A 27,202-nucleotide genomic window follows, 5' to 3' on the forward strand; every position below is an offset into this window, starting at 1 on the left:
TCTGCAGCATCAAAGCTCAGCAGAGCAGCATTCTTTAAATTCATAATCTACTATGCAAAGTTAAAACATCCAGAGAGGTATCAGAATTATGCCAAATACACTACAAGTGTCTTTAAATTTTTTCCTAATTATAATGTCTATCATTGTAAATTTTAGAAGTAACACAAATCCATTGGTATTTGGCATGACACTCAAGATGGCTCCTTACTCTTAAACTCTGAAGCTCCTTCCCACAATTTGAATAGGACAAAGAACATCAATCCATTGTTCCAAACACCTATCTAAATACTCTTGTATATACAACACATTAGTAACATTTTTATTTTGCTAAATGACTAACAAAAGCAGGTGTCTTAACTTCTTGTGTCAAAGCAATTGCAGAAGCAGTGGTGCTAGCAATTAATGTAATTAAAGCTGTAATTAAACCCGCTTGCTTCTGCTTAAAGCCTGACTCACTTTTTCTAGTATTTGCAAGCTTTTTTTTTTTTTTCAGAATACCAAGGTCCTGTGATACTCGGGGCAATAAAACAAAAGCTGGTTGATAGAGACCCCCACAACAGACATAGGTTTTAACACACTAACACAATTAGAAAGTGTACAGTCAATACAACTTACATTAAATACTGGAGGAGAAACAAAAGTAATTTTAACATGACAATTAAAAGAGCCTCAACACATGCACAAAAGCTTGTCTGGGAACCAGATCCTGGCAGGTCTTCTATAGGGTTGTTATTTAAATTACATGAGGACCCACTGCAGAACCTGGCATTTCATATATGCTACTCAGGAATGAGGTTCTCTCGTTCCTCCTCAATCCTGAGCAGAGGCTAGGAACTTGGCTGCACCAACAGCCAGACAGGAAGTACTTCATTCTTCACAGGCTACATATTTTCTGCCACAACACTTCAAGTCTATCATTACAAAGCAGAAACATCAACAGAGAAAAAAAAAAAGCATGATTGTGTTCCCATAATACATTACTTTGCAACAGCCTAGGCATGTAACTGAATGGTGGAACACTAGCTTACCATGCAAGAGGCTCTGAGTTCAATTGCTTAGCCTAGCCTAGCATGTAAGAGGTTCTGGGTTTGATTGCTTAGCCTAGCCTAGCATGTAAGAGGCCCTGGGTTTGACTGCTCAGTAATTCTAAGAAGAAATATAACAAAATGAAGTTAACCAACAGACAGAGCAACAGTAGGAATAAACAGCTCAGGCTAGACTTGCCCTTTGGGATACAGCTCATGCACTCGTGTTAGTTATGAGTCCAGACATCATGTTAATTTTTAACCTATGTTAAAGTCCATTTGCCTTACGCACTCCTTTTTATAATTTCTCCTCACTATTTTTATTCTATTTCATGCTTTTATCAGAAAAAATAAACTGCTTCAGTGGCTTAATTTAGTTGTTTCCTCTTAATTGTATGCTGGAAGTTCATGGGGCAGAGCAGTGGGCACGCTAACCTGAAACTCTCAACCAGTTTAGCCATCCCATAAATTCTCGGTAAGTCATGGGGAGATGGAACACCCCGCAAACTTGGTAGAGATATCAGAAAATAATAATAACAAATAAAAATGAGCTTCTATTTATGAAGGACGGGTTGCAACTTGACTCTTGGTTTTTAAAATATTACTTAACAAATATGTCTGCTCGTGTTTATGTGGGAATAAGAACTTCTTAAAAGATCTAAGCCGGTAAGAAACAACAGTTACCAGAACTCAAGACAGGGTCCAGGGATGGGAGGGAGAGATAATGGGTATCAAAGTCTATGTTCCTAAACCATGTAAATATGCTGTCTATTAAAAGAACAGGTTTCCAAATGGACGGGGAAAATCCCATGAGGCCCCAACCCTACACAAAGAGCTACAGGCAACTGAGTAATGCTGGCAGTGGATGCTCCTCCCTAGGGAAGAGCACACCAATTGGTTGCCCAGTGCCAAAGAGTCAGATACACATAGATACAAGTAACAATACATGGACTCAACAGGTTATATTTAGGAATATATATGTACACAAACACACGCACACGCACAAGAGGTCATCGATTTTAAGTAGATCAGGAAAGGGTATATAGAAGGGTTTGGAGGGAATAACAGAAAAAAAGAAGTATAATTAAATTATAATCTCAAATATAAATAAAAATGGGTTTCAAAGGAGCAAAAATAAAAGTACACTTCAAAGAAAACTTTCCTATCAATAAAATCAGTGTAAAGACATAAAGGTGAGTGACAGGGAATCTGAGGATTCCTGGGAATCTGAGATGCTAGGTACCATATGCGGGTGTTGTCCTGGGGAATTCCATCATGGTCTACTAGTCCCTCCTGTTAACCGGCCATTAGCATGTCTTCAACCTTCTGCTTTGTGAGGCTCAGAAGGGCCAGATGGAACATTAGGGAGTGAAAATAGGAAAATGGCCTCAGAAGCTTTGGTGGCTGAGCAAGGCCTAGAATCCTTTGCTTGATTGCATTCACTTCTTTGTATCTCACTTCCTGCTCTTCATCACAGCAGTCCCTAAAATCGACTCCATATTGGTCCCCACCAAGGCTGCCATAGTTTCTCGTATTGTCAGTCTGGGAGCCATGGTGCACACTGCTCAGGTATGGCTGCCTCTGCCTTCAAGTCCTAACGCCGTACTTATGACGTTGAGAATTTCATCAAGTCAGTAGTGTGGGCTCCAGAGGGGATTGCTAGGTGTCTCTCAGCCTCTGTCTCCTCGTCTATATTTGTAATCCCCAATTAATTAGCCCCATTTGAAATTATGCCAGGATTGTGATGAGGACCAGATACATAAATACTTGATGTATGATGACAATTATTTAAAACATAACTATTACATGTTTATGCTAATTTTATTTTATGGACTTGACTTTTCTTTCAAAGGTTATTCTGTCCATATGCACTGTACTGTAACAGTGCCTTGCCTGATAATGTCCAGTGATGAGCATACATAAAAAGACAAGAGGCCGGGCAGTGGTGGCACAAGCCTTTAGTCCCAGCACTTGGGAGGCAGAGGCAGGCCGATGTCTGAGTTCAAGGCTAGCCTGGTCTACAGAGTGAGTTCCAGGACAACCAAGACTACACAGAGAAACCCTGTCTCAAAAAACAAAAACAAACAAACAAACAAAAAGACAAGAGAAGGTATCTGGAGAAGGTATCTGAGCAGACCCAGGGGTTACAGTGATACTCTCTACTAAATCTACATGGCTTTTTCCCCCTCCCTTATTGAAATTTTCCTGCAGGAGAAACCTTCCTAACACTGTAACACTAAAAGTGAATGACGAATAAAAAAGATATGGATTTGCAATCCATACTTTTTCTAAGCAAAAGTGTCAGTGAGTTGATATGTCTGTCAACCTAATCAGTTTAGCTTAGAAAACTAACTTAGGCTCACCAAGCCTCTGTTTCCATCAATAAGGAAGAATAATCCATTCTGCAAATAACCCTTCTTTGGGCTTAAAGGTGCATCTGGAAGATTTTTACACATAGTGAACTGCCATACGCATTCTGCAAGGTATGGACAATTTTATTCCAATGGCAAAAATACAATGATAAAATTATCTAGATCTATTTCCAGCAGAATTCTAGAAAAAGTGAATCTCTGTCTGGATGCCTCTTGGAGAATAAAACCATAAGCTATATTATGGGGCGCTGATGTCTGTCTTCAAATGTCTTATCACATTCAATAATTCCTTCCAAAAATACAGATTTACCCCAAATCAAATCTCTTCTCTCAGATCCCCAAGTGGTGCATGTGAAAGATGCTTAGAAATAAGTCAGAGGTCCCCAAAAGGAAGAGAAGGGGAGAAAGCAAGGATGGCTAATAAGTTGGATATGCGTGGTCTTTTCAACGGGTGCTAGGAGAATCACTCGAGGCTAAGGAAAGAGATTTAGAAGTGTTGAAGGTGACGGTGATGCCCCGCCCAGTGTGTGCACTGGATGCACATCACATGTGTGCGCCATTTCTGTTGTAAGTTGTTTCCCATCAATGGCTCATCCATCAGGTACCCTGCTCAGTGTGAGTGGTGTCAGCAGAATTCTACAGCAGGCAGTAGGTTCATGTCTTTGAAGAATTTAAATTTTAATTTAAAATTTAACCTATTTGATAAGAGAGTCAGAAGGAGGCGAATACTTCCCCGGCATTATTTTTAAAACTCAGACAAGAAATCACTAGGCTAAAACTAACCTTACCTCAATTCTTTCCCAGATGGCTTCATAGTTATCTTGGTGTTGAATATCTTGCATTAATTTCTGAATTAAAGCTGATTTTGTAGCAGAATGGCTCTCGTTCTTCTCAGAGGATGAAGGTCTCTCTGATTTCTCATCAATGAACTTTTTCATGCTGGAGAGGGGCATACATAAGTCCTCATCAGAAAGAATATCACTCAGGGGCCCAGATTCAATGCTTTCCCCGAGAGATGAGGCTATGTCGCTGGATGAACTTGGAGACACCGTGCCTAGCCTTGTGTGTTTTTTCTTGATATGGTAGGTTGGATAGATTTCAGAATCTGAATTCATTTCAGACAGTTCCCAGTCATCAATATCCTGGATAGTCTCTCCTCTGGGTTTCTGGGGCAGAAGCTTGGTTAGATTCTCCAGCTTCAGAGCTAACACCTCTGTCTGTTTGAGGTGAGATGGCAGCGCTAGGTATTCATCAGAGCCGTACCAGGCCTCCACCACTTGACTGTTCTGTGTGGTGTGACGTGGAGCGGGTGGGGAGCCTTTTTGGCTTTTGGTTTTTGAAAGAAGAGGATCTGGGGATTTGATGTTGTCTGAGCCAAGAGAGGGCTCACTGCATTGACTACAAGGGGGAGAATTCGGGGCCTTCGACTGTGCTGGCAATTGTCCACTCCGATTTCTCTGATGGCACACGTCACCTGAGGTTGTAGACGCAGAATCTGTTTCTGGTCTCACCATGGCTTGGGGAGCACCAGGAGACACCAGGCTCGGCACTGCTGAGCTCCTGGTGTTCTCCGATTGCTTTTCTGAACCAGTTCCCTGCTTAGGTATTCTGCACAGAGGCACCTCAGCCAAGGTCTTGTGAGGCTTTTTCAGTCTCGGTTTCTCTTTATGGCAATCAGTAAGCCTTCCCAAACTAGAAGAAATTTCTTTAATGTGACTTTTGACTATGTTTTCAATATTGCTGATCCCCACCTTGTGCAAACATTCATAGGACTGGCTGGCGGCAGAGGGGCTGCTGGGGTAGGAAGACTGCAACACTAGGCAGAGCTTTGATCTGTCAGGGGGGTCCACCAGGGAAGGGGTGCTTCTGCTCAGTTCAGGCTTCAGATCAACCAGCTGCCCCTTCACATCACTGCCTTTCTGCTCATTCTTGCGAGTTTCTTTTAGAAAAAGCCCTCTTTTGGGCAATGTGGGCTGCGTGGGAGAGTCTTCGTTATAATTAGAGCAATCTCGAATGGATCTCTTGGGAGTCATAATTTCACAAGGACAAGGCTGGGGATTTTTCACACCCAACTGTGGGGAGGAAGTAGAGTCTTGTTTTGCTGTCTCCGAAGGGTGTTCAGCAGCATTTATTAGTGTGTCCCCTACGGAAGACATTTCCAGTGTTGAGCCCAGCTGCTCTCCAGGTACAGGAGCATGGTCTCCCTCATGTCCACCTTTGTGGTCGTCTGAAAGGGACACTTGAGATGAGTCCTCGTTGGCTGCTCTGCAGCCGGAAGGGACAGGCTCGGTGGCCACTGTAAGCAGCCCAACGCTTCGGATGAGCTCAGGAAACTCCTTCTCCATCTCACTGTAGCTCCAAGAGTCAAAAGATTTCGTTTTAGCCTGGCTCGTGGTCATGTCGCCCAGGCCACCAAGCAGATCCTCGCTTGGACTGTAGTCGGAAAGTTCAAATGCAGTAATGCCGCAATCCAGAGACAAGTAATTCTGAGAACATTTGATAGTTAACTGCCCTGAGTCGTCCACTTCTGTGAGGGAATCAAGCCGGCCCTGAAACACACAATAGTAACGGTTTCAGTGAGTCTAACATTGAGTACACGCATTCCCCGTGAAATCTGAATTGCTTTCAGTCGCTCTGGCCTGACCCATGGAAAGGCACACAACCAATTACTACATTGCTTTATATACACTGTTCACCTTTTAAGTATTCAAACTTTAAAGTGGGCCTAGAGCCTTAGAGATGGTCGAGACCAACCCCAAACTTCCGGTTCTATCTTTTCTTTCAAAACAGAGTGCATTGATTGTTTCAAAGGCACTTCCAGTTTTGTTAGTCGCTTGTAGCTCTGGAGACTGAACTAGGATGCTGCACATTTTGGAAAACTGCTCTTCGAGTCTCTTGTCCTGCTCTGTCCTAGCTTTCCTCTCACTCCTGCTTGCTGAGTCACTGGCACAGCCCTGAACTCCCATCGCAACCTGCAGGCTTAAGCTTGCCATCCTGCCGTGACCTCGTGACCTCATGAACAGCTAGGACTACAGACCTACATGACAAGGCCTAGCTTCATAGTATTTCTTAACTAAAGCCTTAAGTAGAAACCACATTTTTGAAGATAAAAGTCGAATCTGCATGAATGATTTTATTTACACTATCGCTCCAGAGCCTGCCATAGTGGCTAAATCAAGAACTATTGTAAGTAGAATGATTAAGTGTATTAATTCAAGAATGCTAAGTCCGTATTCACAGATCATGGGAGTGAACTACTGAATTTTAAAAAATGTAACAGAAACTGCTTGAGACCGGTTTTTGCAGTGGCCCCACCTTTTAAAGGTATACACAGCTTATGTTTGAAAATGAGCGAATGTTCAAACCTCATCTCCTCCCTCTGCCTTACCTCCCCCACCTCCTGCTCCCAACAGTGTGTTAATTGCTAACTGACCCTCTCCCTTTTTATCTATGATTCCAAGTGAGCTATTATAGTTTGAAATTCTTCCATACTAATAATAGCATTCTAAGGTTTTGTTTTTACTCTTTAATTGTGTAATTGAGGCTTTTGTCTCATTACTAATGTAGTTTGTATATCCTATGACAAGCCATATTTCTAACTGATGATGTAGGTTAAAAACAGGATTCTCTTAACCAAGCTGAATGATAGCCTGGTTGAGGCCCTTGGCACCTTAAGTAAAGGAGGCGAATCCTCATTCTCTTCACAAGGGATCTGGAGTGAGAGCTTTGAACCCAGCCTCCCGTCCACCTGCTAGACCTGTGTCCCTTCAGCCAGGTCATCCCAAGACTGGGTCTCCTCATGACTTACATGGGAAGTTCATTTTGTCTCTGGAGTGCTCTCTCCCTTTAGGGATTCCTCCTGTATCTGTTTTCAGTCCCAACACTCTTATTCTACAATACCCAGATGATATTGCACAAACAATTGTAGTACCTGGTGTTTCCTAAACCTGGGCATCCTCATCTCAAAGTGGGGGGTGTCTGACTCTTATACTCCTCCATTTAATTCTCACCACTTTCTTCTGAGATCTGCTCTATTGGCCTAATTTAAATTACAGCAGAAGGAAGAAAATAAGTCATTGTGGCCTCATGACTAAGGGCCAGCCTAGGGCTTGCATGAGACTGCTCACCTGAAGCCTTGAACAGTGCTTCAAACACTGCATGCCTGCTTCTCTGGTTTGTGTTTTAGGCGGCCAGCACAGGGACCTGTACAAGTTGCAAATCTATACTGTTACTTCTCTGTTTGAAATCTTTAGTAGCTTCCTTTGACTGTCAGATTAAAAACCCAACACTGCCAGGTGTGGGGTGCCTCCCCCAATCCCCACCAAACTCCAAATTGTTTGAAGGTCTCTTTTATGTAACTTTCTCTTTCCCAATGCCATCCAGCCACACCGGCTCCTTTTCAGTTTCTAAACACACCAGGTTTCCTCCTGCCTCGGAACTTTGCTTTTCCTGTCTTGAAACTTTTCTACATTTTTTTTCTCAACTATGGGACTCTTCCATCCCTTATATATTAGCCAAAGTTTTTACTTCTTCAAGAGGTTAGACTCTCACCTCAGTCAGAATCATTCATAGAATGCTCTCACATCCACGCCAACTCCTCTTAAACTATTTATCTCACTGGGGAATAGTAACTAATATTATGATATTTGTCTAACTTATCTCTCCTTTGTATGTAAGCATCATAAGAATATTAGTCATACAGAATATGTGTGGTCTGACCCTGTTATTTAGAGATAACTGCAGAGTAAGCACAAGGATACATCTATTGAATGAATGGATGGTGATATCTGTAGTGTCTCTCTCCGCCTGTGTGTCACTTCCTCCTCTGAGTGTGTACTTTGACTTGACACAAATGATGAGACTCACCAAGTTTCAGGGTCACACCCTTGCTCTGCCACTAATCAGCTCTATGACCACAGGTCAGCAGCTTGATGTTGTTAACCCTTGTTTCTTCCATGTAGCAACGGGAAGTGATGAGTAGCGAGATGGCTCAGTATATAAATATGCTCGCCGCCAAGGCTGACGACTCCAGTATGAGCCCCAGAACATACACGGAAGAAGGAGAAAGCCAAATCCTGAAACCTGTTCTCTGACCTCCACATACATGCTATATCACATGTGTGAACACACACACACACACACACACACACACACACACACACACACATTTAAAGGAAAAGAAGTGATAAGCCATGCCACAAAGATGTTGAAAGGCTTGGAGGGAATAAAATACGTAAGACAAGAGTCTGCCACATGGATACCTGCTCAGTGGATGCTCACTCTTGTGGCTTGCTGTATTATTACCTTTTGGCAATCAATGGTGTGTACTGAGAAAGGCATAGCCTGCCTTTAGCACCAATGTGCCCTGAGCAGAGATGAAGACTGACCTCTAACCTCAGCGAGACATGAGCTAAGTGTAGTTGTGTGACTTCAAGGCTTCATGCCTTGGAAAGTCTCATTAAATGACAAAGTCAGAACCTAAAACCACCCAGGGATGAGCGAGAAAAGCTTGCAGTTTTTAAGAGAATGAGAGTATGATTCCCAATCTAAAAGTAGATTTTTTTTAAGTGTTTGATTTAGTTGGTCATTACTTAGGAGTTTCTCCTCTAGGACGATACTATTTATATATTCATACATAAGAGTTTAACTGGAGTTACCCCACACAGAAAATAATGCTTCTCCCAGGAACTACAGCGTACTAAATAACAGACCAACTGCCAGATGCAGAATGTCCCTACCCAGGATGTTGGTCAAAGGAGTCCTGGAGACCCCAACACAATACAAATGGGACATAGATATCACCCCCTTTCTGAGGATCAGGGACAGTTGCTGGAAAGAAGGGCAAAAAGACTGTAAGAGCCAGCAGTCAGGGAAGACTGAAGGGAGATGTCATTTTATAGAGATGACAGGAACACTGCACTCATGAGCTCACAGCAGCTGTGGAGGCGACACAGCATCTGCACTAGATCAGGCCCTCCTCCGGCAAGGCTCACATCTAGCTGAGAGGCTATTGACAGGTGATGGCTTCTGGGAAAGAAAAACAATCACTTTTCTTTAAGTAGACTGAGAATGCTCAGGCAGATGGCCACACGTCCTGGAAGATTTACACAGCACAAGTTGGACTCGGTGGATTTTTTTTAAAGGGGGGCGTGGCAGGAAGTTGAAGGGATAAGGTAGAGGATGTGACTTTGGTAGGAATTAGGGGAGAAATGAGAGTTAAATAGGATCAAAATGCATTGTATGAAATTATCAAAGAATAAAACTGATAGCGTATTAAAAAGCATTATAAATGATGGTTATATACCTAAGCCATCCCCTAAGACCTTTTAAGTTAGCAATTAGTAGAAATTTACAATATTTCTATTGTTTTGTCATAATAATGTTCTTATCAAAATTACTGTCCTATTTCCATGAGGTTTAAAATGTACTAAAGAAAGGTACTGTTATAATGAATTAGTTTCAGAGTTCAGGCAGTAACTAGATGTTGAAAGCGTCAGCTACCTGCCTTTGCACAAACAGGGAGGGCCAGGAGTCTATTTAGTCTCCAAACTCTTAAACAGCGGATGCTCAATACATGTTGGCATATTTATTAACACTGTATATTAGATGAATAAATGACTGAGCTCAGGGAATAGAGTATGACTGATCTTTGTAAAACTTTAGGGATTTAGTTACTGTTTTGATTTTTTTAAAAAAAAAATCCATACTCAAAAGCATGCACATTATAGCTATTGAATTTTTCAATGCGGAAAAACTGTATCCCTTATGTGAAAGAAAAAAAAAAAGATTCACCAAACAGAAACAGTATAGTCTTGGGATGGAGACTATAGTCCAGGGGTAGAATCCTAGCCCAAAATGTTTGACACCTTTGATTTAATCCCTGCTGGAGGCAGGGGTGAGGGAGGTTGAATGACAACAGGAGAACAATAAAACCAATGAAGGTTTTCACTATGCAGTGGGTTTTTGGTGGGAGAAGAGGGGTCGTGTGGGGGGTTGAACCAATGGCCTGGTACATGTTAGCTTGTTGCTAAGTATAATGCTATACACTGCTGACCCTGCAGAGGCAATTTTAAGAAAAACAAACAAATTCTCTGAAGTAAAAGTCTTGCATGGCTATGAGACGAAGGGATGGGGTACGTGATGGTTTTCTCACCTTTAGCTCGCAGAGATACACACAGGACTGTTAGTACTGAGAGGGCTGTTAGACCTGCAGAGCATGCCTCTTCTCCGCCATGCCCTCCTGGGCTCCGCTCATGAATATATGTAGGAGGTACTTTATTCACTTTCTTACCACCTTTTTTGTCTTGTCTTCAAGGAAACTCCCTGGCTTCTTTGCTAATTTGAACAGAGACTATGCTTTGTTCCTAACCCATAACTAAGTAGCTGAGGCCCAAATGTTTTCTTACATCTTTTTGTGGTACTGCACTAAAGTTTGTCACCAACTGGAGATGTAACAGCCGTAACTCAGAAACTGACTCCCTGTTAACATGCTCCACAAGTGTATCAGCACCCTTGACTTCTCACTACCTGGTTACTCTTGTCCCCAGTTCAGTGTTACCACTCCTCTCTTCCCTGGATCCTACAATCTTGATATGCAATGTTCCATGTGTTTTGATTCCTGTCATACAAAGTCACAGTTCTCTTAGCCAAACGCCACCTACCTCCTCAGACCCCTGCCCTCCAACAGATAAACTGAGCTCTTTCAGATGCTTTGGTCTTTACCACTGGTGACTCTGGTTCTGAGTACTATCCAGAGAGCAACCAGAAAGATCAGCTATGACAAGGAAAAGTGAAGCAAACTTCATTCTGATGGATGATGGGAAAATACACAAAAACCTTTCAGCATCATCTGACAACCTAAGTCTTACAAGTTTTCATTGTCTGTAGGCTGAAAAAAAATCAAATAATCACTATGATTAACTTCCATTTCACCAACCTAAATTAATATCCCCTTGTTCTACACCTAAAGCAATGGCTATCTGCTCTGTTTTAAAGTGTTTAATTTAGTTCTTCAGATATTTCCATACAGTAATATCTGTATATAAATGTCAGGTACAATCGCAGGAGATACAGAATGATGACAGCATGAGGCTGGTTCGTATGGGCTCACAGTCTAGCACTGCTTTGTCCTGAGAGACACTACTAGCTGGTGACAAGGGCCAGTGCAGGAATACACAACATGTCATGCCGTGGATGTTCTAGAAGGATCCCCATAGAGAAGGAAGCATCATTCACGTTATTTTTATTTTATGCTTCCATATGTTAAGAACTATCAATCAGTACACATGTGAACTTATCTCTTCTCACTTCAGTCCTCTCACCCATCAGATGGACATAATGACAAGAGCTCTGAGATAGATGAGATGAGATGAGATGAGATGAGATGAGATGAGATGAGATGTCAGCCCCCACCCTGCCTACCATCAAAATCACGTGATGATAACAAAACTGTGAGGGTGACCTGCAAATGTTTACTCATTGTGCCATATACATACTAGAAAACCAATAACAACTTACAGAGTATGGAAGAGAAAGAAGAAAGGAAGGGAAACCTGGAGGACTTATTAAATTAAAAACTGGCTTGGTTTAATTTAATTCAACTATTCCTGGGCTTCTATATTTAAACACCCACTTAACTTTTCTTTAGTTTCATTTTCTTATTTATAAAACAAAACGATTTACCCCTTGTCTTCCTTGCTAACTGAAGCAAATGGCCAAGCACCCAGAGTACAGAATATTTTGGTGTGGTTCGTCGTACATTTTGAGATTTGCTTCAAAGTGCTTTTTCTTTTCTAATGCATTTATTTGATTGGTTGGTTTGCTTTACCTTAGTAATGTTCCCACCATTTCGTTTATTTTATATGGTCTGCTCAATATTCAAATAAAGAATAAAACTCATATTTTTGTGTTGTCAAGGAGAAAAACAATTAGAACTTGCCACTATCTCGTGTTTCAATCTCACTCTTTTCTGTGGCTCTGAAAGGCAAATGAATTCTGAAAAAACCTAATCCATTGGGTGGGCATCTGCTGTTCTAGTTTACCAGTATTTCATCTTAGTTTGTAAAGTGTTTCGATTTCATTTTGATTCTGCAAATCTTCCACCACTAGATGTATTCTGAGAATTTTATCTGAATTTTCTGCCCTTTTTCCAGTTCTGGTGTGCAGGCAAAACCAAACAAAGCTAAACCCCTGTCAGCTCTCCCTGAGTAGCACACAGTGAGAGCAGAAGGGTTTGCAAAGGATCAGAGCAGGCAGAACCTGATTCACAGAAGACACCACAAAGCAGTTCCTGGACGGCACTGTTCCTCTACCCATCTTCACACCATGTATTTTTGTCTCTCTTCAATAATCCTAAAACTAGCCCTAAAAATAAAAATGCACAGAGCTGCTTCAGACTAAATTTATAAATATTTTTTTAGCTCTTTTTGTAAGAATCCAAATGGATACTACATGATGTAACCATGAAAGTCACACTGAGAACATGGCCCCCAGTGTCACCCCACAGTCCCAGTCACAACAGCAAGGAATGTTAACTGCAAGCAGAGACTGGCAAGCTAAGAGGCGAGCAAAGCAGATCTTGAATCTCATAGTCTTCTAAACCCCTCACAGACTTTCTACAATGAAATCTTTATTTTGAATAAACAAAAATTAGTAAGAGTACATCATTTATAAAAATAGGCACAGATTTGTTTTGTGGTGTTGAGAGTTAAACAGCAATTGAAACACTAATAAATAAATAAGTGAATTCTACAACACTCATTAAGAAGCTCCTTAATCTCACACAGACAAGAGCCTTGTAAATGTGAAGAACATGTGTTCTGAAAAAGTAATAGCAAGGAACTGAACTAAGTATGAAGAGCTATGGAGCTATGAAAACAAATGCCATGTCATTAGTCCAAGGCTTCTTTCTCTGATGTCCGTCTGCGTTTTGTAGACTTATCACAGTTTGGACGTAGCCTCTCTTCATTTCTCTCTATCCCCAACGAGATTTAAATCTCCTCACAACAGAAATGATGGCTTTTCAGAGACAGTGGGTATTTTATGTGTATGAGTGTTTTGCCTGAGTGGTTGTCTGGTACTACATGCATGCCTGTATCCACTGGGGCCAGAACTACCGTCCAGGAACTGGAGTTAAAGGCAGCTGTGAGCTCCCATGAGAGGGTTGGAAATTGAACCTTCCTCTGGAAGAGCAGTCAGTGTTCTTAACTGCTGAGCCATCTTTCCACCCAGTAGAAATGCTGTTTTGATCATATTCCTAGTACCTTAACATAGTGTTAAACAAATATGCTTTAAATAATTGTGGAAGAGACAGGAAGTCAGGGAGTGCTAGCATCTATGGATGACATCTATCCAAACTTATGTCAAAAGCCCCCTTCACACTCAAGTGGTTACTTTCTAGTCACTCTGCCCAGATCCTAGATAAAGACCTGCTGACTTCACTACAAAAACCTCATCCTCGCATCTCTAAACCGGAAAAACGTTTTCGAATGGAAACACCTGGCAAAGCATGACTTGCTGCCAAAGGCCACTCACCTCCTTTGTTTCTTCAGAGAACGCTTGCAGAATGTCAGTCTGCCTAGTGTAGTTGCCATTGGCGTCCTGCAGACCTTGTAGGATGCGCTCCCTGAGGACCAGTACGGATACACGGAGCTGATGCCAGAGCAGCTGTACTGCGTGGATGTCTACGATGACGTTGACCGAGTAGGACAGCAGCTTTAGGGAGAACTCCGTCTCAAGGAGGGCATGGATCTGCTCCACGTGGTCAGAAATATCCTCGCAAATGTCCTGCAGCAGAGAAAAGCAAGTATGTGAGGGCAGATGTGGGGGCAACTTAGCCTCATGCTGGGGAGGAGGGGTTACAAAAGGTCACTCGCCAAGCACAAGGGCGGCCACAGCATGTTTTAGACATCTGGCTTCGTTTGTTCTATTACACCGTTGCAGCCATATTCCTGAACACTGGCCCGTTTACATGCACAGAAAGGGTGGGCTCTTTCAAACCGCAAAAAATGCTCCTGTTTCTTGGGGTATTTTAACTAATAGCTCATCTGAGAGGTCCGTTCTGACTTGATTCTTACTCATCAGGGTTCTAGAGAAGGCCCTGGCAGCTGCTTTATCTGACAGCGGTAAGCTATACTGAGCACACCACATTTCAGAATAGACACACCAGTCAGATGTCTAGGAACAGAAAAAAAGGCAGAATTATTTCACAGGAATCCCCAGCCATTCTAAATTAGCTGTGGAATTGTCAGCATAAGGAGCAATGGTCAATCTTCAAAAAAAAAAAATGACACAATTTAATACTTAAAGTCATGGTAAGAACCTAAATTTCCAACTCTCAATGTCAAACAGAATTACTTCTGAGACACAAAGGCGAAAAAAGAACCAAAAATCGTAAAACAACACTAACTCAAAATGTCAATCACCCTCACACATACTATGAGGAGGGCAGATTCTCTATCTGACCTGACAGTTGATTCACAAGGTCTCAGTGCCTGTGGCTATCAGCAGACACGTGAAGCCCCTGGATGATCATTTATTCACTTGGTCACTTTAAGAAGTTGTTAATCAAAATTATAGATATGTGACATACAGGCGTTCTGTCTGTCATGTTTTGTTGCATCACTGATTATTAAAATTGGGGAGTTTAATTAAGGTAAAATTTTCAGGGAACCATTTGGGTTCTGAGCCTTGCTATCAGTGTCAAAACTTCCTACACCGGCAGGATAACCTTCTGATTTCATGTGTATGTTGGATTTCAGTTGAATTTTTTAAAAAGAATTTAAACTACATTACCGTGACAGATGCATATGGTTCACCTTCTCCCTGCTCCATACCAACCATACCGCCATCTTAAGTCATACTCATGCTCACTCCGATGCACCTCAGACTCCCTTTATTTTGTAATATCTAGGCCTCCAGCCTGTTCCTCTGATGCATCTCTGCCACAGCTCTATTCTGAACCCTGTCATCACTCCAACTGTGAAATATCAGTAGGTCTCTCGGGCCACCACCTCCTCTTTTTCCAGATTTTAACTCCCATTTCAGATATTCTTCCACACCCACAAGCTCCAGCCCCTCCCTCTCTTCTCTCCTAGCCCAGCATCTGTGGCTAACATTCCAGCCCCTCTTGACAGTATTCCCAACCTCTCATACTCCTGGTTTTTATTTATTAGCCTCTTTCTGTCTCCTTGAGCCTACAGATGCAGAACACTTCAAATAACCGGAAGAGAAAACGGCTTTGTTATCTGCCTAGATAATACAATTATTATCCTCTCAATGTCCCACCACTGTCATCTCAAGTGCTGTTGCTTGGATATGTAAAGCTAATTGGATGCCAATGAGTGCTTGCCTACTGTCCAGTTATCACCTGCTGAAGGGAACTCTAAGCCAGCTACACAAGGCACCATGTTGACATGCCGTACTGGCTGGTTTTGTGTGTCAACTTGACACAAGTTGGAGTTATCACAGGGAAAGGAGCCTCCCTTGAAGAAATGCCTCCATGAGATCCAGCTCTAAGGCATTTTCTCAATTAGTGATCAAGGGTGGGAGGGCTTATTGTAGATGATGCCATTCCTGGGCTGGTAGTCCTGGGTTCTATCAGAAAGCAAACTGAGCAAACCAGAGGAAGCAATCCAGTAAGCAGCACTCCCCCATGGCCTCTGCATCAGGTTCCTGCCCTGTATGAGTTCCAGCCCTGATTTCCTTTGGTGATGAACAGCAATGTGGAAGTGTAAAAGCTGAATAAACCCTTTCTTCCCCAACTTGCTTCTCAGTCATGATGTTTTGTGTAGCAATACAAACCCTGACCAGGACGTATGCCAAAGGACTTTGGTTTCATTACAATATCATTATAACCATGTAAACCACCCCATCATGTTGATATCTGGCTGTGCCCTGTTCTGTTACTCCAAAAACATGTAAAATAAATTTTTTTAGACTCTGCTTTGCCCTAGGTGATTCCAATGTGCAGTCAACATTTAGCTCTATTTTTCGTGAAAATGCAGGATGACTTTGAACCTGGTGCATGCAAACACCACACTATCCATTCAGAATGTCCCACAAAGCACAGACCAAATTCTAAAAGCAAGAAGGTACCAACCATAAACTTAGCAATGTATACTGGGACCATATGAGCATGTGGGTGTATTAAAATTATATCAGAAAAAAAAACAGACTAATGAAGATTACAACGCCATTCTCTGGAGCCCCTAAAGAAGAGCCCCTAACACTGCTGTGGCTATGGTCTCCACCAACCTGTCTTCTGACTCCTCCCTGTGAGCATGAAAAGACCAACAGCTAGAGAACTCCTGAGCGCCTGGGGTTTCAGTTTAGCTACTGCTGATGACCAGCTTAAACTGCCATGGTTAGTCCACACCATCACCTCTGTGGCATCCCGTACCTCATCTTGACTCAATCCTGAGGCCTGGCTTAACTCTGCAACCGTGGCTTGCCTCTGTAGTATCACCTAACACCCCCACGTCTGCCTGCACAGTGACTCCTTGCATGTTTCTTCCTACTTTCTTCCTCCATAGGACTTGCTCTCTGCTGTAGCTCCTGCAATCCTTTTGTAGCCATTGTGTAACTACACATAGATATAATTATTATGTCATATATACCATGTGATCTAAAAGTATTTGTAATTAAGATCCTGATAAAAGAACCTATGCTTGCCAATGGCCAGCTATCAAAGAAAACCGGGACTACTTGGTAAATAGTGTAGCCAGTTTGGTACTATTCAGTGAATTTTGACATAGAGAAACACAAACATGTCTGTCTGATTTCTGATATAGTGCACCCATGATGCACCAGCACTGTGCCAGATTTGACCAAGTCCAAATTAGGTAAGAAATAGAGGGCATCCTGGCTCCCATAACCCTTCTCCCTTCGTGAGAGCACTAATGTCAGCACATATATCACACCTCATAACTTATAACTCACTTCTAGAAAACTCCAAACCCCACATTTGCCCCAGAATAAGGAGTTTTTAAACCATTAGTTCCCCCATCCAATTTGTTGGTCAGAGAACAGTTTCCTGGCTTTCCCAGTGTTTGGTTTTTTGCAAATAGTATCTAGTAGAAAAAAAAAGGACCTACAGACTCATTCAGCAATAGCTTGAATAATCCTGTGCCACTTGCTCAGAATAGACTAATAGGAATTTCTCACCCATTCCCAGCACCCAGCACAATAGGTTATATATAGCTATGATACCACATGCCAAAATCCATGCCACCCATTCCTCTGACACATGACTTGACTCCTTCATAGTGAATGTAGGAATGTAGTCAGCCAGGTGATGGGTCAAGATTCCCAGGCAACTACCCAGGAGAGACAATTCTTAAAGGGGCACCAAGCATTACTGGTGCCAGGCAACCATCCTCCTGCATATTTACAAAAGGAAAGGAAGTTGGTACAGTTCCCAAAGAAGATGATGAACTCTGAAGGGGAAAAAAAAAATCACCTTCCTCTCAAACTCCCACCTCCCTCTGATGAATACTCTGGCAATGTGCACATGTAACCCTTATTAAAATTCTAAAAACTAAATAATGCATAGCATGATGCAACTTCCTGGAATCTATAAATTATTTCATGCTTTCTATTCTACCATCAGTTGCTTAGCCTGACCAAAACCATATGAACACACAGACCGTAGAATAAAAAGCTGTGTGTGTGTGTGTGTTTGTACATTCAAGTATGTGTACATATGTGCATTTGCATGCATATGTGCTTGTATGTGTATGTACCCACTTTCCCAAACTTGGACTTTGTTATGAGCACCTGATCAAAGATTTGATTAGAGAAAAGTAAGTAGTAATTCTGAACTATGTGCTCTCTAGTGATAGAAAAATATGCTTCCCTCTGTCACTCTGCATAAATATTAAACAACTATTTATAGAATAACTAGTTTGGAGATCTGATACTTAGCTTCTTAACAATTGCCTGTTTGTTGGAAATTTATATGAAAGAAGCTGAAGATTGTGGGTAACCTGATAATTTAATTCAATCCAATCTAGGAATTAGAGACTTAATAAAGTAATTAGCTGAATGACTGCCTCCCTGCAGGAACTGTTTGTAATTTAAAAGCTCCAGGAGAACTGACCTGTTGGAGGCCCTGTAGGTACTTCATTAACAAGGTGAATTGGAAGCACAGTCTGGGGCACTTGGCCAGCCTAACCGATCCACGTAGGAAATGAGTCTAGACTCCACTGCTAGTGTGACTGGAGCAGACGGCAACTAGAAACTGGTTTCAGTCCTTACGACTAAACTCTTGATAGACACGCATTTGCTACTCAGAGGAAACCAAATAAGAAATAAGAAAATCCTTTTTTAGAAATATAAACAATCCCTTCGTGATCAGATTTCTATCTATCTATGCACTCACGCATCTTAAGAACATATACGCAAAATATTTTTATCTGCCACTGAGAGTATTAATGGGAGACACAATATTTCATGCCACAGGTAGAATTTTTAAATGCTTACAATGACAATGATTGATTAAGCTCAGATAGGAGTTAAAATTCATGGGGAATTATAATAACCCAACAAATACTGTTTAATTTCAAGTTATTTCAACTATGTTCTCAAGAAGAACTTGAGAGAGAGAATAGTGCTGGTTGGCAAGAAACTGAGTTTAGAGGGGGGAAGGTCAGAAGATGGATGAAGATACTAAAGAAGAGATATATAAAAAGCACAGATTCTATCCCAGCATCCACACAAGAGACCATAGAGCACACCAGTCATTCTTCAGCAGGGAAGGCTGAGTCTGGACATCCTCGTGGCCTTAGTCTGACATTGCCCCACGGTCCCTGCTTGCAGCTGATTCTTATGTGTATTTCTGCTTGTTTCAGCCTCTTTCCTAGTGTAGACCTTTGTTATCTGACTTCCAGATTCCTCTCTTGTATTTCCAAGTATTTCACCTTGGAACAATGGGACCTTGGCATGAATGATCCCCTGGAACTATACGATGAAAGATCTACTAACCTACACAGGCTCGAGACTTCTGATTCAGAGAGTGCTTTTAAAGCACCTCTTGCCCCTTGGTAGCCATGTCTAGGAACAGAGAAGACCTTGGGATTGTAAAGGTAGAAGAATGCAGAAAAGAGAAACTTGTTGAAGTGATCAAGATAAACCTTTAGAGGTTTGCCTGAACTGTTATCTTGTGCCACCATCTTGTGCATAGAGATAAATGAGTTACTACATCTGACTTCCTATAATATTGTTTGACAACAGGGCATTATTTCACACAAGTCTTGATGATTTGTATCACCAACAGAATGTACCAAGTTAGCGTCAATCCCAGAAGACTAATTTCTATCTGTGCATGCTCTTCCTGGCTAGATGGTAGGTACATCTCATGGTTCTCTTTACAGTTCGTGGCTACCAATTATCTTATGACTGAAAACATTACAAACACTTTCACAAACTGACAATTAAAAAATTAATTATAGTAGATAAAACAATTCAGGTTTATTTTTCAATATTACCCATTGCTTTCTCGGTTTAAAAATCTCCCATGGTTCTATGTGGATTTCATTCATTTAAACCTTTCCCTCTGAGAAAAGTTGTTGTCCAGCAAGCTCACTCTGATGATTAGATTAACAGATGTCTCTAAAAATAACAAGCTGAGGATAGTTTAAAAATACCCTTTGAACAACAATGTTTTAAAAAGATACTCAAACTGTCCCCAGTTCAACCCATAATTATAAAAAGACAGTTCAAAACTTGCAGGACAATGAACCAAGGAAGTAAATTCTGCTATCTAATCAGTTAAAAATAGTAGAAGTTCATCGTCACAGCAAACATAAACATAGAAGTTTGTTTTTGGTTCACACAATCCTTTCAGTTCTAGGCAAAAAGAGAAAGCAGAGCACTTAAGGTCATGGCGATGTGAGCACCGGCACCCACTTTTTTCTCTAACTGGTTCAGAGCTCCTGCGCCATTTTCTGGAGAGTATGGAGGATAAAGAGGGATGCCTCAGAAGTAAGTGGGAGCTGACGATGAACCTTCAAACGCATCGACCTATAGGATATTTTCCCTCAGAACTGGTTATGCTAACACAGGAAAGTGACACTCTCCTCCCACCATACAGCCATCCCCAGGACCTTAAGATCACTGGCAGGGACAAAAGACACGGAAGACATTATGTTTATGCTGCTCACTCTTCACTTGACTCAATCTTCCAGGTAGCTAGTGACCTTAGAGATGCAGCCATTTTTTTTTTTTTTTTTTGGAAAGTCTCCCAAACCAGGAACTAAATCACATTCTTTTTCCTTTTTTCTCCACCAAACACTCTTTCTAGTGTCTACTTCATACTCCCTCACTGAGAACAGCTATAATGGATACAGGCAGGAAGGATAGTAGTAGGGCATTTTATGACTAACGCGGTATAAATTTGCATACAATAGCTATCCTTTTTTTTACTGGTAAAATTACATAAACATGATGACTGCAATAAAATCGCTCCTGGAAATGACGCTGCTGTTATAATTAGCTCTCACTCACACAGTCCCCTGACTAGCCTACCTTCCCAGAGGCAGGAAACCAGCTCTGTTTGTCTTTATGTCTATAAGGAGACACCAACAGGACCCTGCCAAACCTATGAACAATGTCCAAAAGATGTTTATAGAATTCAATTCACCTGAGGAAAATATGATACTTCACAAACCAGAGGGAGTGCCCTTAAAAATAGGAACTGGTTTGTTTGCTCTTTGAGGTGCATCCGCACCAATCTGGATCGGCTTGGGCCGATGAATGTAACTGACATGGAATCCTCTCTTGCGTTTATGAGAAGAGAGGCTGAGGAGCAAGAGGAAAGCAGTACGATTCCTTAAACACTGGCAGTCGTGATGCTGGTATTCTCCATGCCACTCACGAGAAAGCATGGAGCCAGAGATGTGTCACCCGTCTTAGCTGACTGATGCTGAAGTCGAAACTGTGTGTAAGCCTGCTGCTATATGGAAACAAAGACGTCAAGTTTTGGGAAAGATGCCCACTCTTAACATCACCCAGCGGTAACCAGAGAACTCCCATTCTTTGTTTTTATGCCCCAGAAAACAATTTGCCACAATTTTATTTGCTAATACTGAAATGACTATAATGATTTCTAGGAGAACATGAAGTTTGTAGGTTTTTCTGATATACCTCTTTTTTTTTCTGTTTTTATATGTATCATTCAAGAAGAGAGATGTTGATGCTGAACAATGTGTCACTAAGCAATTTCATTGGGGTTTTGAGATTTAATAACTTGCACTGTAGGGTCAACAGTTTACATAATTTAATAAAAGTTTCAAGTTTCATAAGTTTCTTTACTAGCTTCAAAATCCTTCCTTTAAAAAAAGATTTATTTATTTATTTATTTATTTATTTATTTATTTATTTGTATGTAAATACATTGTCACTGTCTCCGGACATACCAGAAGAGGGCACCAGATCCCATTACAGATGGTTGTGAACTACCATTTGGTTGCTGGGAATTGACCTACGGACCTCTGGAAGAGCAGTCAGTGCTCTTAACTCTGAACCGTCTCTCCAGTCCCTCAAAGTCCTTCAATGAAATGTGACAAGAACCACATGATGAACAATCATCCAGGAAAGGAAAATTCAGGTCATAAGTATACCCCGAGAAGCTTCCTGCCTCCGTAGCCACTGAGACTTCATAGAACTATCAGAGAATAAGCCAAAGGACAAAGGCAGTAATCAAAAACACAGAAGACCTGGTACCCGAGGTTTGAGTGTCCCAGGTGAGGCAATCTTTTATTCTCAACAATGCAAGGCCACTGGACTGGGATTGTTTACAGCTTAGGGCTATACAATGATGAGCATGGGTCTTCTCTGTGAGGAACACACTGTGATGGCCCCTTCAATAGCTCACATGGCAAGTAAAATTGTAGACTCTGAACAGCAGTTGGAGGGGAAGGATCTACAGTCCGTTTGGAATAAGGGCCAAAACTGCAATGCACCACCCTGGAGTTAATGTCCCATTTGGGTTGTTTCCTTTGGCTGGCATGGTGGATTCGAGACATAACACCTCCCGTCTCCAGTTCTCCGTATTAGCAACACAAGTACACATATTCCTCTGTCTGACTGTATCGCTCACCCTCACTGCAATCATTTCAGATTTCCCTTGTGGGGAGGGAGAGCTATCAATACCTATTAATTATTTATATTTGTCTTACTTGACTTGGAAAGTTCCTATCAGCTCTCTTAAAAGGCTCTTAGGAGCATTTCTAGATATAAAGATTCATCTATAAATTCAATCTCTGGACGTACGCATAAATATTCCTCTCTAAAAAGAGTCATAAAATAGATGAAAATTCTGTTTGGGATGTCTTTGCTGACTCAAGTCATAACCTTGGCCAAGCCAGCCTTGTTTTAGATGCACTTTGTATATTTAGACCACTAAGACCATGGCACAACTTCTAAAGATGTGTTTCTATGTCTTCCTCCTCCTCAGGGACAGCTAGCTACGCTGTTGATTTTTATACACCCACGACATGCCTACTGGGAAGTGACACAATAGACACAGGCTTTTAAGAGATTTTTTTTTTGAGAACCTAGAATAGAAAATGAACCCTTGAAGAATCAGAGATCTGTGAGGAGCTAATTTCAGAGGCCATGGTTAGGCCCTTACAAGAGAGATAACAGTCGCTTTAGACTATGCAATGTCAGTCTTTTCTTCATATAGGAATGGTTTGAAAGCAAGCCTCAGTGAGCCTCTTGGAAATTTTCCACTATCTCTAGTGATGTAGTTATTCATTCCTAGGAATTTCCTCTAAGGCAGCAGTTCTCAGCCTGTGGGTCTATCAACAGGTCCAGTACACCCCTCTTCTGGTTTTTTTAGTTGTTAATCTTTTCTCTATCACTATAACTGGGATGACATCTGAGTTGATAAATACAATATTGCCTTAGAGCAGTGGTCTTCAGCCTTCCTAACGCTGCGACCCTTTAATACAGTTTCTTGCATCGTGCTGACCCCCAACCATAAAACTACTTCACCGCTACTTCACAGCTATAATTTTGCTAGTGTCGTGAATCATAATGTAAATATCTGATATGCAGGATCCAAAGGGGTTCAGACCGCAGGTTGAGAACCACTGATACAGACCTTATACATCGACAATGTGCCAAAGTACATTGAATGGAATCCTGTGGTTAAGATACATTTTAACTGAGGATAAAAAGTAAGTTGCAAGAGTTCTATAAAAGGAGTGTTTCTGCATACTCAAGGAGAAAAGGCTGGAAAAGGCATTACAGCTACTCAAAAGGCTTTCTCGAAGTGGCAGTATACAAACGGTTTTCACTGCACTGTCAATGAGTAAGTTTCACATTTCTCCACTAGAAATGTCTTTTGTCAGGGAGAAGAAGGAAGAGAAAGAGAGAGGGAGGGAGGAAGCGTAACAACTAAGAAGTGAAGGCAGCTCCACACAAAGAGTAGATAGTTAAGGAGCATGTGGCAAGAGGATGCATGTAATATAAAGTGCGTGTGGGAGATGCATGGAATACGTGTGCATGTGGGGGAGGCTGAGGAATGTCTTGAAACTGAGGTATTCTCTACAGGTGAGAAGATATTACTGGTTTCACTTATGGACACCCTGCCCTGAGTCACAGGCGCTCCCAGGTCAGGTGACCAGGAATTCACCATCTGTTTCTAACACAAATAACATATCATTAAAACTGGTTCTGAAGACTTAACTTTATTTGTTTCCTTTTTTCTTTAAGGACCTTGAAATGGTCCTTATGAAATGGAAAGGATGTATTCATCTGCAGTAACATCGGGAATGGAAACATTATTAGTCCCCTTTGAGTATGGCTGGATAGCCAGCTTATTTTGCGTTTTCCTATAAAAACCTCAAGAGAGGATACTTTTCTGAGGACAGATTCCAAGACTTGACAGAGTGATCATGACACTCTAGCATTCTAGGATTCAAATTCATCTCTTCTCGGGCTTTTGTGTGATTACGGGAAGGACAAAGGCACGTGAAAACCTAGCATTCCCTCAGCTGTTCAGTTTACATTGACTAAAATTTCAGTTTGTCATAATTTTTTTTATAAATTATAAGCACATTTATACTTTATAATTGACTTGTATAACTTTATGCATTTATATTTTTTGTAATTGACCTATGTAACTTTTAAAACTATTTTCATTAGCCTAAATAATCTGCATTGATGGATTTTTGTCCATTCCTTTACCCTTGAAAAGCAAAATGATCAAAGTGCAGAAACACACATTCAGAATCTTTTCTGGAAATGTTAGTGTCGATCATTGAAAGCTAAATTAAAACACAGAATCCAGCTTATATCTTACTTAAGAAAGTCCATTTTGGTACCCTGCCTTTTGGGCCCATGCTTGGCTGACTCTCCAGATTGGTACCACTCTTCAGCAAGCCCCTAGACATACAAAACAAGATGAAAGGTATTGAATTCCAATAATGTGGTTTTAAATCTACCCTCTTTGCCCTTCTCCAGAGGCTCCTTTGGGAAATAAAAATGGATAAGAATAACATATTTGACTGCCAAGCACAACAGCAATCCGTTATTAATACTCCAATGACCCGCCAAAATGGAGGATGAAGGGTCTATTCAAATAATCCTGTAACAGCGATTCAGCCTCCTCGAAGGACATTATTCTTTGCTTTTGAAATCTGTTACAAGCTAAGTGACAAATTCAGCTTCAACTGCTTATATACCTAGATTAATTTTATCTAAAATGTCGTTCTAAAACCCATTGCTTATTTAGATTGACTATAAACCTACTGAAGGACTTTCTTCTCCCTAATTATGCACAGAGAATTCTGTGCCTTTCAAACAATGGGTGGGGTTTTCGAATACATACAAAAGAAGTGGCAGGATCGATAAATGAGCTCTGAGCTGACTCGGACAACATCTGAGCCTAGATTCATTCAATATTTCATTCATGATTAATGTTCTTTGCCCCACATGCCCTAAACCATGTGCTTGGCCCACTCCTAATTCACTGTAGACAGAAACCATCTTGTGATGGTCTGGTGAAAATTCAGATGTGTGCAAGTGTACTGACAGGAAACAGACATAATAAAATTAAAGACACAAATGAAAGGGCAACAGAGCAGCACAGCTGAGTGGCTCAGAGCAGGGGATGCTGGGAATATGGGTAAGAAAAGCACAGCTGAGAGGGTCACAAGGCAAAACAACTTCCATTATTTATCTGTAAGTTAGACTTCAGCTACTTCTGAAGCAAAGTGGAATATTCCAGTTGACTTCTAAATAGGAGAGAGCACAATTAATGTTCTTTTTAAGGTGGAGGGAACCAGAAGGCAAAGTGCAGAAAGACAATGGTGCTGGCCACTAGAAGCATGCCTTCGGGTTTGTGAAAGTTGAAAGAAAGATTTGGTGGAGGAATTAGACACCAGGACATCAATAGTCGTAAGGATATAGCATTTAAATCATTTCTGCACACAGAATGCAACCAAGGAAGATATAGAAGATCCTTCAGAAAAGGTCACATCTTCAGAACTGCATTAAAACTTTGTGCAAATAATTCAGACTACCTGGAAGGCAGAGGCAAAGGCTGAGAGAAACCTTTTAAGTGTGAGGAGATCTAGGCTGGAAAGGGTCAGATAACAAAAGAGACCAGTGAAGACAAAAAGGAAAGCCTACAGAAAACCTAGGTGTTTCTGGTAAAAGAGGACTATGCGTGTCCATGCTGCTTGTCTGTTCACTTACAGTGCATGAGGGCTGGGGTGCTTCTGTGAAGCCCACACAAAGGTCAAAGGTTGTCTGCCTCCCAGGCTGGCAGAGAACAGCTCAGAGTGATTTGGCCCAGAGGGATCATTTCCTTCCTCTTCTCATAGGTCGCTAATGTCAAAGCCATCAATGACCCCAGGAGCTCACTGTACTAAAATGCCTCTTGGGATTTGTCCACTGATGACCGATTTTATTAACCACTTGATCAGTAATTTCCTTGAGCTGTGGCTGACCAATGCTTTCCTGAAAATGGCATTCTGACCTTACATGATATTAGAAAAGGAAATTTTGATAGTATCCGTTCTTCATAGCTTAGAAGGATTGGCCAAGATAGAGTGTGCAATTTATTTAACAGGCTATATAAACGTTAGAACAAAAGCTGAGACAATCATGTGAGCCAAAAAGACAAAGAAAAAATATACCAGCATATTCACAGGGAAAGACATTATATGTGGGTCATTTTTTTTGTTGTTTTTGTTTGGCTTTTGTATCAGTATGCATTTATTTTCATATTATAATTTATAAGAAGTGCGGAATATTTTTCAAAAAAAAAAAAGAAAGAAAGAAAATGATGGATTTTGCTTGCTTGTTTGTTCTTCAGCATATATACAGAGATCCAGCATTTAAAGACCAGGAGAGGATAAGGCTGACCCAGTTCAGAAGGTCAGAAGCACAGAGACAGAAAACAGCACAGAGGCTTTGCATAAGCCCCTCCCCTTTAATCTGTGGGAAAAGATAACTAGAGCCAAATCCTTGGCCAGGAACTCATCCCGAAACTTACTTTAAATGTAACCAGAATACACCCTGTTTTTCAAACTGTAGGAGGTCAGCTGCACGCAGAGGCGGCAGCAGGGTTTATGGAATGACAGAGATTTCCGGGAGAGGCAACTTCAACAGAAATATAAAAAGCATCAAGTATCATACAGCAAATGTAAACTGACACCAGGCTAGGACGACCCGCCTCCTTGAAACACTATAAACAGCCAGAGATACAAAGTCTCAGCAACAGGACGCTACTTGCTTCCGTGCCAGGCAGAATCCAGTTCTGACCACTTTGGAAACTGGTGTCCTGGGGCCACC

The 27,202-nt window shown here is 41.4% G+C and overlaps 1 protein-coding gene across 3 annotated transcripts in view; it reads right to left on the minus strand.

The window, feature by feature from the left end:
- Akap6 (A-kinase anchoring protein 6) overlaps positions 1–27,202 on the minus strand; it is a 423,485-nt gene that overhangs the window by 235,054 nt on the left and 161,229 nt on the right. For all 3 annotated transcript variants that reach the window (XM_076941872.1, XM_076941873.1, XM_034514536.2), the window contains 2 exons: positions 13,931–14,182; positions 4,186–5,946 (listed from right to left, as the gene is read on the minus strand). In XM_076941872.1, the coding sequence (XP_076797987.1) occupies positions 4,186–5,946; positions 13,931–14,182 (2,013 nt within the window). The remainder of the gene's footprint in view (positions 1–4,185; positions 5,947–13,930; positions 14,183–27,202) is intronic.

The sequence above is a fragment of the Arvicanthis niloticus genome, chromosome 11 (assembly GCF_011762505.2).
Source record: "Arvicanthis niloticus isolate mArvNil1 chromosome 11, mArvNil1.pat.X, whole genome shotgun sequence".
Taxonomy (NCBI): domain Eukaryota; kingdom Metazoa; phylum Chordata; class Mammalia; order Rodentia; family Muridae; genus Arvicanthis; species Arvicanthis niloticus.